The sequence below is a fragment of the Corvus moneduloides genome, chromosome 3 (genome assembly GCF_009650955.1).
Source record: "Corvus moneduloides isolate bCorMon1 chromosome 3, bCorMon1.pri, whole genome shotgun sequence".
Taxonomy (NCBI): Eukaryota; Metazoa; Chordata; class Aves; order Passeriformes; family Corvidae; genus Corvus; species Corvus moneduloides.
In genome coordinates, this window is record NC_045478.1 from 21,101,975 (window position 1) to 21,116,660 (window position 14,686).

The 14,686-nt window shown below is 41.3% G+C and overlaps 1 protein-coding gene across 1 annotated transcript; it reads left to right on the forward strand.

Annotated features, from left to right (window-relative positions):
• Positions 1 to 692: 692 nt before the first annotated feature.
• On the forward strand, positions 693 to 14,447 carry ALKAL2 (ALK and LTK ligand 2). The gene is made up of 6 exons (XM_032104564.1): positions 693 to 978; positions 1,865 to 2,188; positions 4,566 to 4,619; positions 4,729 to 4,809; positions 7,205 to 7,271; positions 13,776 to 14,447. The coding sequence occupies exons 2-5, from the start codon at positions 1,930 to 1,932 to the stop codon at positions 7,267 to 7,269; spliced, it is 459 nt and encodes a 152-aa protein (XP_031960455.1). The 5' UTR covers positions 693 to 978; positions 1,865 to 1,929; the 3' UTR covers positions 7,270 to 7,271; positions 13,776 to 14,447.
• Positions 14,448 to 14,686: the final 239 nt, after the last annotated feature.

Genomic DNA, 14,686 nt, shown 5'->3' on the forward strand with positions numbered 1-14,686 from the left:
CTGCCCCGCGCCGCCGGTGCCCTTCGGTCGGGCTGTCACCTCTGCCGAGAGGCCGGCAGCTGCCGGAGCGGACAGGGCGCTCCCGGCGGTATCACTGCCTTCGTCGTCCTCCTCCTCTTCCTCCTCCTCCTCCTCCTCTCCCGGCCCCGCCGGGAGCCCAGGAAGCCGCCTCGCCACCCGGGACCGCCTGTGCCAAGAATCGGCGAAGAGGCGGCACGCCCGCTCCTTCTCTCTGCCCAGACCCACTCCAGCCGCCCTCTCCGCGGGCTTCCCGGCCGGCGGGAGCAGAAACAGCCTTCCCCTTCCCCGGCAGCTCGCCCCCGCCCCAACACCTCCCTTTCCCCGCCGCAGCCGGGCCCGGAGTTCCCGGTAAACAGGCGGCTTCCCCGCCTGCCCCCCGCGGGGCTGCAGCCACGGGCCGGGGACCCGCCTGACGAGAGCTGTGCCAGGGACATCAATATTTCAGTGACTCCTCAGCGCGGTTCTAGTTAAAGGCTCAGGCGATGCGCCACCCCCGTCCCCATCTTCCCGCCGCCGCCCCCTCCCACTCCAAACACACACACTTGGGACCGTCTCCTTACGTCGGAGAGCAGCGAAGGAGTGACTGAGCCCTGCCCGGGAAAACCGAGCAGGGGGAGGGACGGGGGGAACCGGGGCGGGAGGGGAGAGAGGGCGGGAAGGGGGGGCTTGTGCAAGCAGCGACGCTCCCGAGGTTGCCAAGTGGACTTTTATTGTTTTCCACCCACTTCCAAGTCGATACTATCTGCCGTCTCATGTCCATCCTATAGCCTATATAAGCGGCTGCGCTGGGGCTGACGGCGATGGAGTAGTTTGTGGATACGGCGGGAGCGCAGGGACGGGAGGGGGGCGGGCGGGCCAGTCGCGGAATACTCGGACTCCCTGCCGTTCGCTGGCTGCTGCCGTCCGGGGAGCGGCTCCCGGGGGGAAGACACCTCGGCTTCTGGGACGGAGACACAGGTAAAGCAGCCGGCGAGCACCAGCAACCTCCTTCCCCTCCGTCTCCCTCCCCACGCCCCCATCCCTCCCGCCCCGCCGGGCCGAAGCGCTGCGTGCGGTGGGACGGGTGACAGCCTGCGGGCGGGAGCGGCCGCCGCCGGACCCCGCCAGAGTTGGCAGAGCAGAGCCGCCTCCCGGAGCGGCTGTGTGTGAGGGGCGGTCAGCCGTCCGAAGGCGAGCGGCTCCAGGCATGATGCTGGCCGCCGCTCCGGGCTGCTCCTGCGGGGAAGGGGAGTGGGGAAAGGGACGGAAAAACGGGAGACTGGCTGTGCTGTTCCCTGCCCCGGCCGGTTGCCCTCCAGCCGTGCACCTCCCGTCCCGCCGCTCCTGCCCGCAGCCCGGGCGCTGAGCCCCGCAACTGAGGGTGGAGACCCGCTAGGTGCGCAGCTGCCGCGGCTCTCCGGCAGAAACTTCGGGGAAAGTTGTCGCCCCTCGCCTCTGCTGCTCTGCTCCGCTCCGTGGCCGGGCGGGGAGAGGCGGGGCGGAACGCCCGTCCCCGCCGGGGATCTGCTCCGCCGGGGCACCCCCAGCCTGGCCCCGCTCCGGGGCTGCGCCCCCGCCCTCCCTCGGGGCCCGGCGCGGGCTGCGGGGAGGCCGTGCAGGCGCTACCCGCGGCGCTGGGACGGCTCTGCCCGCGGGGCGGGCGCTGCGGGGCGCGGGGGCAGCGGCGGGGCCCCGCGGACCCCCCGCCCCGTCCCGCTCCGCCAGCCCCCGGCAGCCCGGGGCGGTCTGTGCCCCCGCCTTGTGTAACCTGCGAAGCGGTCGCCGCTCTTTCCTCCGCCAGTGTTTCCCATTTCATCCCCACGAGTCTCCCCACCTTCGACCCACCCCCAATTTTCTCTTCCAGTGAAACAGGAAGACCTCCCATAGCAGCAGATCCTTCCTCTTACGCACTCTTCAGGTCGGACTGCAATGAGTGGACTGAGGTCTTCTGGGCTGCTGGGGCTGGTACTCTTAATGCTCTCAGCAGGATACTGCAAAGAGAAAACGGACTCCGCAGATTTGAAGGACAAGCAAAGTCTCTTGAATCTCATCATGGAGATCATTCAGGAACTGAAAAGGTACCACCTGGAGAAGGACAGTGGGATGCAGTACTTCTCCAAGCATGACTATAACTTGGATCGAAGGCAAGTGGCTGACTATGGAGGATACCAGGATGAACAGAGAGTTGGTAAGTCATAGTCCATTTTTTTCCCTATGATGCCTTGGTGAATGAGATAACAGGTTACTAATTTTGTATTAAGAATTCACCACTCAAAATACTTGCAGATTCCCTTTAGTATCAGAAGCAGACACAGATGGCAAATTTGGGATAGAAAACTTCCATTCACTTCTCACAGTCTTTTACTCTCTGGATAATGTACTCAACTGAAAGTCAACTTCCTGTGGTTTTGAACAAAACCTATTAATAAGGGAAAAGACTGAAATGGGCTGAGATCAAAGAAACAAGGGATAAAAACGCTTTTTCCTGGAAGGTTACCACTTATTATCGTGCTTGGTTTAAGTGTTTCTTGGAAATGACCCTAGCGAGATTCTCCTGCAGGATTGTGGTATGTCCTAAAACCTTACATATAGTCTTCTCTGCAGCTCAGTTTCACTGAACTGTTCACCCTGCTTGTTAGTTCCTTTTGTACCGAGAGAAGTACACCTTGAAATACTAGGGAACTGAGACAGTACTCGTCTGTCACTCTGACCAGTTTGGGACACTCCTGCAGTCATCCTTCTGCTCATTTGACTAGCTGTTCTCTAACCTCCAGTGAAAGCACAGGTTTGTTCATGAGATGTTCAGGATTGCATAGAGCAGTCCAGAAATACACATGGTGATGGATAGTTACTGCTTAGTTTGGTGCTGTACTTCTGTGCATCCAGTTGAAACTAGATTTAGTTTCTCCTGCTGCCGTGTCTAATTTAGTGTTCCCTGTCACTCCCAAGCCCCTACAGCGTTACTGCTGCTCATCTGACCCCTCCAACTGAAAGTGACTTTCTGAATATTTTCCAGCAAATGTCTACTCACCTCTTCCCAAATTTGCTTTCATTTTGATAGTATGCTATTTATTTTGTCTTTATTGATCTCATAAAGCTTCATTATACTTTTTCATCATTCTCATTCATACTCAAGTATCTTCACAAGTTTGCATTTATTGGTGGTTGTCATGAAAATATTGCTTCTCCGTTTGGATGATTAATGAATGTACAGAAGACAACAATTTTGTTCTACTTAAGGTCAACACAGGAGAGAACATTTTGTTCTACAAATGTTGAAAAGTCAAAGAGGCCAGACTAAGCAGGGAACCATGATCTGCACAACTCTAAATCTCATCTTGGAATGTGGGCGTAGTTTTTGGTCACCCTGCTGGTGCAAAACATCTGGCTTGTGTGGAAAAGTTGTCTATGAAATTAATAATCCTGCTTCATAGCAGATTATTTGGTAGTGTTGTTATTGATTCTGAAGCAATTTTTCGTTCTGGTATTATAATGGAGTTTTTCCAGAAACTCTGAAAAGGAACTACTAGTTAGAGTCTTTCATTTTGGTTTTTGCATCACTTTCCTAGAGAGCCTGTCCCATGGGAAATTTCTGAGTGAAGCATGTGTGTTTTTAATGCTCTTCATGACATAATTAGGTCAAATAGGATAAGGTCAATTTTACTTACACTGACTAAAGTTAGAAGTAAATGAAGAATGACTTTCGAGAAGTGTCTAAATTCACAAGTGGATCAGATCTGGATGGAAATGCTCTCTGCTCTATATCTGATAAAGAGGTGCCAGGGGAATGAAAAAAGGCTGCTCACACATTTATGGTCAAGTAAATAAAGCTAGTGTATCATACACAATCAGCACTAAGCTATCAGCATAGTGTTTGTAACGGAAAGCAATCAAAGATAGTTGTAAATCAGGAAGTCACAAGCAGGGGTTAGGGCTAAAATGGATTTCAGTAAACCAGTTTCATTTTGCCATCTGCTGAACACACAACACAAAGCGGTAAACCACAAACATAGGGAGCCAGAAGAGAGCAATTTGCTTGGAATCATTTCCTGTGAATTTTATTTACTGCTAAAGGGGGGAGGTGGGGGGGAAGATTCCTGTAAGTAGATCAATCCAGTTTCATGATTAGAGCAGAACAGTGCTTCTGCAAACATACCTGGCACAGAATAGTGGATACATTTGCATAAGAGAATTAGAAGACACAACCCCAAACTTGAATATATCTTTGGGTCTTTACCACTCTTGTAATATGAAAGAATTTAAACCTAGGTAAACTTGATAATGTAGTTCATAGAGGACTAAAATCTGACTCTTAGTTAATAACCATCGTCATAAATGATCTCTCACCCAACAGGCACTGTTTCATCAGCACTGTGTTTCACAGAGCATTTTACAGGGTCTCCCTATGTAAAGCAAATTCTTGCAATTTAGCCTACTGTATGCGAAGGGCTTTTGCCCTCTGTGCACCTGTCAAGACATAGTGGTGATGTTTTCTGTCCTCATACTGTACTTGGCAAGCATAGTTCCAGTGCAGTAGAGTAACTATTCTTTTTTCTGTCCCACAGAAATAGTTCCCAGAGATCTGAGGATGAAAGACAAGTTCTTGAAGCATTTAACGGGTATGTTTGAGTTTTGCATTGGTATCCATATTTCACATACATACCATAAGCTGCACTACTCTACCTGTGAGCTGTGCTGATTCATAATTTATTTTTCTTTATATTTCAGGTCCACTTTACTTTAGCCCAAAATGTAGCAAACACTTTCATCGGCTTTATCACAATACAAGGGACTGCACCATCCCAGCATGTAAGTAACAAAAGCACAGACTTCCCTAAAAGAAGGGGAAACTCTAAAATTTATTAGCTCTATCAAGTATCAGTAGTGATACAATCTCAGAATACATTCCCTGCAAAGAAAAATTTGGAGTGCTCTGAAATGTACTAAGTATCCTCTACAGCATTGCTAGAACAGCATCAGCATTACAGAGAGGAAAATGGAAATAAAACTTTCTCACTGCAACTACACTATGTAGAATGGCTCTAAACACTGCATCCTTAGGTACTGATGTATTTGCCTCATGGGTTCCAAACCAAGGGTTTGCTTCGTACAGGAACATAACTCCCCTCACAAATATCTCATATTTAGTTTCTAGTGCTGTAAATTCAAGATAGGATCACAAATCCAGGTGGGGTTATTTAGTTTTCATTGATTATTTATGTAGGACACATTTTATAGACATTTTATATTCTGACTATTCAGCTACCAATCTACCAGTGATGTTGATAGTGAATCTTTGCAACACTTGTCTTCAGTGAATTACAAAAGTATAACTTCATAAGGCTTAGAAAAAACAGAAAAGTGCTGATGGACACAACTAAGCAAATGCAGCTTATGATACCTCATCACGGTTGGCAGCATAGAGAATTAAATAAAAATCAAACATTGACATTTATTAGTAAGTAGATGTGACTCCAGATTCACACTGAGGAGGACCTGTTGAGTAAGCAGATGCTATTTTAGCATAGCCTTTTCAGAATGGAAGCACACTTTATTTTACTTGTCTGAGGTCAACCAGTTGGGTCAGTAGCAGAGCTGGGAATAGAAACAAGAGTTACAGATTCCAAGTTTCAAGTATTAATAAATATTTCAGCCCAGTGCATGTTAAAGGCATATTTGGTAAGAATTGTGGACATTTTCTCTGTTTGTAAGGCTTCAGATTAGGAATTCCTTGGAAAGACAAGGATTTCTAGATGAGAGGTAGCCAGATCATGTTCTGTTTACATGGGTGGAGATGTAAGTTGTTCATAATTTGTCTGTTCTGAACAAGCAACAGTCATATTACCTTTTTCATAAGGATCACAACACAAACATCGTTTGGCTCAGCACTAACAAGTACTCCAAGCTGTGAAGCTAAAGACTAGTTGGCCTTAAAGGCTCTAAATTAGCCTTTTCCTTCTGCCAGGTGACATATCCACCAACATAATGTCTGGATAATGGAGGATAATTTGTATGAGTGGCAGTTACAGCATAACTATGCTGTGAGTTGGGGATCGCTAACATTTCATCTCTAGAAAACATTAAATGTAGTTACTCGTTAATGAAATAATACCTAAAAAAAATCAACATCAGTTACTGGACTGGATTGACTAGCATCTCTTTAAAGTAACTTCCTTCTAGGAAAATGAGATGAACAGCTTGCTTTAATTCTTCATGCACAGGATGATGTTACTTTTTGATAACATCCTTACTTCAAATTATAGTGTTCCTTCTGTGTAGAAATCTGAAGGCCAAACAGCAAAGAAACTAAAAGTGTCAGTGATGCTGCAGCATGGTGGTAGCCAGTACAAAAGCACTGTGTTGGCATACTTTGTAGCACTTTGTACAGTGTGGCAGCATTGGCACCTGAAAAATAATTTACTTTTCTATCTGTCCATAACCAACTTTCACAATATTTGCTTTCAGTTTTTCATGTAAATGAAAAAAACCCCTTTTGATTAATTTCTTTAGTTTTGCATTGCTTCTGTCTCCTACTATGAATGCACCAAAAAGTTGAAGGTACCTAAAATAGGAACAACTAACAATAGGACTACAGTGGAAAAAACAATTTTACTAGTTTTAAGATAAAACTTCATACTCTTATGAATGTTTATGATGTGGTCATCTACTTGGGCTGGACTTAACATTTGTATGACTAGAAGATGTTACTTGTCTAATTTAACAGCTTTCCCAGGAAAAAATCTATTGGAGAGTGGCATTACTTAATATTAAGTTGACAGACTAGCTCATTGAGGGCTGGATTTCGAAGGTGGCTGAGCACTATTTATTCTTTCTCTAATATGGAAATACTACAGTCACATGTTTAGATCCCACACAGAAGCAGAGGCACAGATGTATAAATTTTATACACGCATACATACACTTGGACAGACTCCAAGCACATTCATGCTGTTTGTTTACAGATAGAACATGTGCAGAACTCAGTTGCATAGTTAAACGTGCCATTAAACACGGCTTTCAGTTATTACACAATTTTTACGCGCTCCTTTTTTAAGTCAAAGGAGTTGATTTTTATTCTGTTGCAAACTAAGGTATTCGTTGAACTTCACTATGACACTAATTTGCACACTGATACCAATTTTGATTTTTAAAGGCAAAGTTGATTTCTCTGGTAATCTAGTCATGCTCTTTTTTTTTCATACAGACTATAAAAGATGTGCCAGGCTTCTTACTCGATTGGCAGTAAGCCCTATGTGCATGGAAGGATAAAGGTAAGCTTTTTTTTAGCAGAAATGACATTCCACTGCATAGCAAAGCAGTGGATGTTGTATTTCATACATGAAAATTCATGGGAGTATAATAACAACTGTCCTGTAGATAAGGTATTCCCCTCCCAGAGGAGTTGAAGTAACTGGCTTAATCTGGCAAATTTTGGCATTAAGGAAAGGGTACCCCCTACTGGAAGTCATTACATAAATGTCCATGTGCATAATCTGTGAATTATTTATAGCAGCATACACTTAGCAGATAGTGAATTTGTTGCTACAGAACAAAACACAACAGCTGTGGCTTATTTTTCAAGAGTTTACTCAGTACACAATTGCCTGTATCGGCAGCAGCAGCCGCCCTTTTATGTGTGCAGCTGTAGATCGGTGCTGTAGTCAATAGTATGAGTTAATGTATACACAGCTATACACATGAGAGCTTTATAAATGTAGATAGGTCACAGGTGCTTTTATAGTAATTCAATTAAAATATATTGATAGGAGCATTGATAAACTAACTTCAGGCTATTTGGATTTTTTGGGATTTCCTTGTGTACACCTCTCATGTCTATCGGTTCATTGCCTCCTGTTTTGCCTAGATGTGCCTCTATTTCCCACAAATACTCGGGAAATTTCATCACCCACCAAAATAAAAACAAAAGCCAATCAACCGAACCAAAAAGTACTCCCAAACTATCTGTATTTTTAGAGAACTGTAACATAAGAGTACAGAAGGAGTAATTTAAATTCTGTCCTCAGCCTTTACCTGAGACCAAATGTGATCTTGGACAGAGGGAGAACTAATAACCATGTAGATTTGTCAGTAACAAATGCTGTCAAACCAAGATGCTTTAACTCTGGGACAAAATACACATCTTGTGGAAAGAATCAGTGACAAAAAGTAATAAATATTAGGCATTTTATATATTTTTTTTAAAGTATTGACACTGTTTTGCACTTCACTCTCACAAGCAAGCTGGGGAAATAGGATCAAGATAAATGTAAAAGTGACTGGAAAAAGATATATAAGTTGTTAGTACTTCATTGTCAAAACTGGAAAAATGTTATTGAGCAGTGTCACACAGCTTCATTATGGGTTTGATATTGTTCAATATTTTCATTAATAACTTGGGTGACAGAATACTGTATTTATGTATTTCAGTATTATAGGAGAAGCAACTATGATACAGTACAACCTTGAAATTAAAAATAATCTTGGAAAATAGGCCAAATAGTCTAAAACCAGGATAACAGATAAAGAGCAGAATTATGAAGTCACGTAGGATTATTCAACTGCAGAAATACACGGAATTTGGTGCATAGTTAAATAGTGCTGTCGAAAACATGGAGGATGACGTGGACCACAAACTAAGGAAGTCAGCAATGTTACACCTGAAGAAAGTCAAACAATACTGGAATTTATAAATAGAATAATTGTTTATGAAATTCCCGACATAATTACTGTTACTGGAATACTATATTTAATTAAGGGTACCACACTTGAAGACGTGTGGGTTCTTCTTGTAAGAGTCCAAGGAAGAGCAACATGAATGACCAAAGGCCTAGAAAACTCAGCATACAAGAACAGTTACAGGAATTAGGATTATTTAATCTAAAGAAAACACGACTGCAGGAAAACATGATGGAGCTGTTCAATTTAATGAATGACTTGCTACAAGTCATTCTCTCTATCCAGTCTGGATAAATGAGACACAATTTGTTTAACTTTGCAAATAGGTGAATAATATTATTACCAATATCAATAAGCAGATACATCAGAGTATGAAATTCTTTTCTCCCTTTCTTTAGAAAATTTTATCTGTATCTTAACAACCTGTCCTGTAAACACGAATTTGTAATATGAAGGAATAGCAACTAAAGTAGTTCACATCTCAAGCTGGGAGTCTATTTAAAAATGTCCATCTCTCAAACAACACTTTTGCTCAACTAGCAGGCATGTTTCAATGCTAGCAGCAACTCTCCTCTTATTCACACAGACACAAATCTGTAGTGGTAGACTCCTTAAGCAGCCTCGATTAGCAGAAAGGAAGACTGTCCTCTACTACACACATCTGGAGATGCACAGGTGTCTCCATAAGATTAAGCCTCTTTTCTCCTCAAAGCTTTTCCACTGCATCAGTTCAATTTGTGTGAAACAAATTAGGTTTCCTGTTTTGTTCAGTATCTGATTCTTGCTTCATTTCAGACTTCTAAGTGGGCTGGGCTATAGATGGACTGTTACTTTGGCAGACTGGTAGTTCTGGTGGATTTTTCAGATCTGTGGACATCTACCCATTTTTAGAGATCAATTTGGAGAGAAGAAGAAATGATAAATTTATTTTTATTTGTACTTAAAATGCATTTTGGACAAGCACAGCTTTAAAGCACACAAGACATTGAAACTCAGAGCTAAGATCAAACAAGAAAATAATATGTGAAAACAGAAATTAGACATCTGTTACTGTCACAACACACACCTAAATGGGCACATGTGCATTTATGGTACAACGTGTCTTACGGAGCCGTCACTTTTTCTCATTTATTCTATACATGTGTAACTGAGCTCCATCTTCTCTTTTTTTTAGAGCGTATGTTCCCTTTCTGCCTGAGCAGACATGAGCAATGCAGGGACCCAGTAACAGCCCTTCAACTTGTTGAGATTGCATGAGTGAAGCCAGAGCAGCAGATTTCTATTATCACATCTCTCAGTAGACCATTTTTTTTTCCAGTCAGCCACCCAGGCTGTATTCCCTGGCTGTCACCAGCACCATCTCTGATTAATTTTATTCTGTAACCCTTCTCATGGTCAACACAGCTATGCTGGAGTCCTGTCCTTGATGCTCCTTTTTTTTTTTGTTCTGGTCTTCAGCCTCATTCTTCTGCCAGCTTCCCATATTCCATGCTTGCTTTGTTCCACTCCATGCAGATACATCCCACAACTGTTACATTGTCCATATCTACAGTAGGTAAGAGATGCCAGGAACACAATTCCCAAAGTCTTCACCTAAATAAAGTTCACAGTTCAGATCATGAGCATTTCTTGTGACAGACGGTGATGAATCTGAAAATCCCTTTGACAGCATTTGTCACAGCCACTTTGGCTAAAATCATACAGATTTTACTGCTTTTGTTTGAAAACCGCAGGTGCTACTGTTGGTGCCCTCCCTTTTCCATTACCTGTTCTTTATGTGTTTGCTAGACACCAGCACTGATCTCATAACTTATGTTGACAACTCCTTGTACTGTGAGGAGTAGTTCAGGGACTAAGGACTGCATTATCACATAATATTACATACTTCTGTTTTGAAGATTTCCCCTAATTTCTGTACTGACAACTATTAATGGGGTTTTTAAAACTTTTTTAAAGCATCTACACTTTTTTCAAATAAACAAAGTAAAACTAATTACATACTTTTACACTAATAAATACAAGACTGGTGCAAGTAGTTGGAGTCTCAGGCTAAGCAGAGAAAATGAGACTTACATACTATAAAAAGTGTATTAAAGAAACCTACCAGTTGCTTGTTTCCTTAAGATGCAGATACACATACAGGTCAAATATTCTTTGCAAAATTCCTAATAAGCTTAAAACTGACGTTTCCTTTGGAACTCAGAAAAATCTGTGTAAACTCCTCAAGATGCATTGACCATACTAGTTATATGTGACAAATGCTGAAAATACAAGATAAAGTTGGAAACTTAAAATACATGAAGAAAAAAACTGAAATACCCCACTAAATATACCATTCCTTTACACCATATTATATATCCATTTTTTCAAATTATTCTTAAACCACAGTATTTGGGCACTTGAATTTTGCTTCAAGTGTTTTTAGCAATGGAAACAACAGCCCTTAATTGCATTTTCCCTTAGTCTGGTGCTTATTCAGAGTAACATTGAGTGCATTCAAGAAATATCAGACACTTGAATTCCATAAAAGTGAAGGTGAAATTAAGATGAGGGGGTTGTGTATTATTCAGTGAAGGTCTTTTTTTTCTAGAAAGTATAGTGTGATCTGTCTTACACAGCTGCTCAGGCAATGTTCAATCACCTCTTCTTGGTGCCAGGAAGTGGTTCCCAAGTTAATTAATTTAAGACTTTTATCAGAACTACTACTTTGAGTTAAAAAGGCAGTCAGTGTATATGGTTACTAGTGTGGCATTGTCCAGGTTTATTATGTCCAGCATAGTTTTCCTTGCTGTGGGATGTCTGTGGCTAGCAACAGATGGGACATTAAGAGCTTCATAATCTTCAATGCATGGATCTCTCTGTGATAACATTACAGCAGAATTTCACCTGGGTGTGTACACTTGGGAAAAGAATTTTTTTATGTAAGCATGGGGAGTTTCTGCCACAAAAGTCCTACTGGCACAGTATTTAAAGTTTATATTGATATTTAAACCACTAAATTCTTCTCATATAGATTAGCTTTTTCCTAGAATGAAATTTGGAAAGCTGTAGTATGCCTTTACAATAGCTTTCATTTGTGCTTTTAAAAATTAGCACAATTGGTTGGGGAGTTGTATAATTACATATGTTCTCAATAGAGGCTGTAGTCAAATTGCATTCAGGATCTCCACTAAGACTATCCGTCATCCTTCAGCTAAGTTCCAGCCCAATTTTCTTAGACTGATGGATATTACAGACTATATGAAATAAAAACTTTTTTTAAAAAGTACAACAGATTTATGAGTACTAAAAATCTGGAGTCTATTCAAGGGTTTCTGAAAACATCAGGGGTTTCGAAAACTATAAGTTAGCTGATACAAAACTGTAAGTTACCCATACAAAAGCAGATGTAGATGAGATGACAAATGAGCATCCACAGTTTTTCACCCCCAGCGAGCTGCATATTCCCGTTAGTAATGAAAAAACTTTTTATTACATTTTCACTGTTTAACTTGTAAATTGTACCACACACTGATCAAACCAAAAGCACGTTACTGTCTTCTAAACATCACTTTTTAGCATCATAGCTTAAATAGAGTACAGTAGGAGCATACATACAGAAAATAAGCCACATGAAAATGCAAGACAAGGAAAATTTACATCAGTTTCTCCTCTAAGGAAGGATATTAAAAAAAAATAAAAGTAATTGTCCTATCTGCAAAGCCAGAAAAAAACCCTAGATTACATTAAGCTTTTCTGTAACATTATTACATTTCCTAATAGCTTTCAAAAATTGCAAAACTAAATGTTTAAATACTACTAACAAGTATTTCTGTATGCACCAATAGCTTGATTTTCAATGGATTATGTCAAGTCCAACTGACTTTGCATACAAATTATTCTATTACAAATTACACTTAAGCAGTAGAAAATGTAGAGAAACTCAGAGTATCAGAGAATTCACACTGATCATGGGAAAGACAGTTACCTATGTTCAGACAGAAAATATGAAAGCTTAACTGTGAAAAATATCATCATCAGAATTCTAGTATCAGAGTACCAGTGGTTTTTATCTCTCCCATGAATTTTTGATGGCTGTAAGACACCAAAGCTTCAGCTGAATCTGTTTGCATGTAAGAGTCTTTCAGCTGTGGAGTTCCTGCTGACTAAAAAGACATTGTACAGTTTTTACTTCTAAAAAAGAACAATAACAGGCATAGAAACACATGACACTGGGTAGACAGACTTGCAGAATTCAGTGCTCACCTGTCTAGAAGAGGACAGACTTCTAGATAGGTGTATATGCAGTTACACTACATTTTCTTGTAAGCTTTAAAGGTGTGAGGGAGTAGGGTTTTGAAAACCTTCACCATTCAACCTTTAAATCAACATTTCCAGAATAGAGACAAAATACCTACATAAGCAGTGTGGAAACCTGTAATTTTGTGTCTGTGATTTTGATATCCGTGTCATATGCATGGTTGTGATTTCATTCCAAGAAACTATTTTGGGAAGACTTGATAGAACAGGCAGTGAATTTAACCACTGCAGCTCCTGCTTAGTTTGTGGTGGCTCAGTGTTGGCATGTTCCAGGGGCTATATTTATACAACCAAATCTTAAAAATTTACTTCTATTTGTTTCTTGTTTATATGAATCCAAGTTTCTTCACAAATGGGCCCAATGAAACATCAGATCCTTCCTAAATTCTTCAAACTGGGCACCCCATCAGCAGCTCCTGACACCAAGGCATTTGGACAGCATTTTGCATTTTGTTAATGCTATTCCTGAGGTTTATTCACTTTTTTGACTTCACAGATGTAGTCATTGGAACAGGCCAGACTTAACTACGAACACATTTTGAATAGATAGAACTGGATTTTCCTAGTCTGTCTACCAAACATGAACCATCAAAAAAAGTGATGCTTTCCAGAATTTCAGCCTTGATTAACAGTCAGGCTGATATGAACTGAGCTAAATCTGAAATTCACTACTGAAAAAGTTATTACTGATTTCTCCAGTTTCATTTACTATTTTCACTATGATAAACACGTTCTCAAACGTATATATATGAGTATAAAAATGATGAAAGGCAATTTTCTTTTCTCTTTTAATCCACCAGATGTTATTGCCGTGACAAGAAACACCAAGAACCAAGAGAAGTGCCTTGGAAACCAACAGGGAAATAGAACTTACTACCTTTTAGTGAACTCCATTGTGGACAAGAGATTTATTTTTGCAGATTGACAGACTACTTCCCATAACTCTTTTAACATGCGTTTTGTATGTCATCAACAGTTTGCAGATTGACATTCTTTACAGTAGCATAACTGCTAGTAGTACTTAATGCTCCATTCTTAAAAACACACTACAATTGATGTGTAATGCTGCCAAAAATAATGTAAACACAAATATTTCACCAAGAAAATTCATGTTCTATTGCTTAATTCTACAGTTTTAAGGAATGTTTGTTTGTATATCTAGAACTACTAAAGATCTGCTCCACAGTAGTTGTGGTCACTTGATATCCTTCATGCTTATGCAATTTTTTAAAAGTTTGGTTAAAACAAACTTGCATTGGGGTCACATTGTACCCTGGAGTACAAATTGCATGACAAACAGGAACGTAATTCCAAGTAGACATACTTTTTGGGACAGTGGAGCATGGATTTTGTACACAAACACAAGCTGCCATTAATTTACTTTATATAATAAATGTATGAAACATTCCAGCAAACGTGCAATATGTAAATACTGTAAATAACAAGCATAAGTAATAAAGTGTTTGGTATTATGTTGTTCTCAGTTTGCTTTCTGTTCACTGAATCCAGGTAAACAAACTACCTTCTGGTAGCTACCATCATTTATCCACACGTAAAACTCTTTCCACTAAGAGTTCACAAGTGTAAGAAGGAAAGGTGTACTCACCTCAGAGTTCAGTAATCTGGACACCCTGGATTTGTGAGGATGGACAGATCTGTACGTTTCAAACCCAAAAAATGCCCAAGACCACAAGGCTGCTCCAGTTCTCTA

Coding starts and splice junctions, on each gene's coding strand:
- ALKAL2 (XM_032104564.1), top strand. CDS start 1,930: ATGAGTGGACTGAGGTCTTCTGGGCTGCTGGGGCTGGTACTCTTAATG. Junction 4,620..4,728: donor GTTCTTGAAGCATTTAACGG/GTATGTTTGAGT, acceptor TTTATATTTCAG/GTCCACTTTACTTTAGCCCA. Junction 4,810..7,204: donor GGACTGCACCATCCCAGCAT/GTAAGTAACAAA, acceptor TTTTTCATACAG/ACTATAAAAGATGTGCCAGG.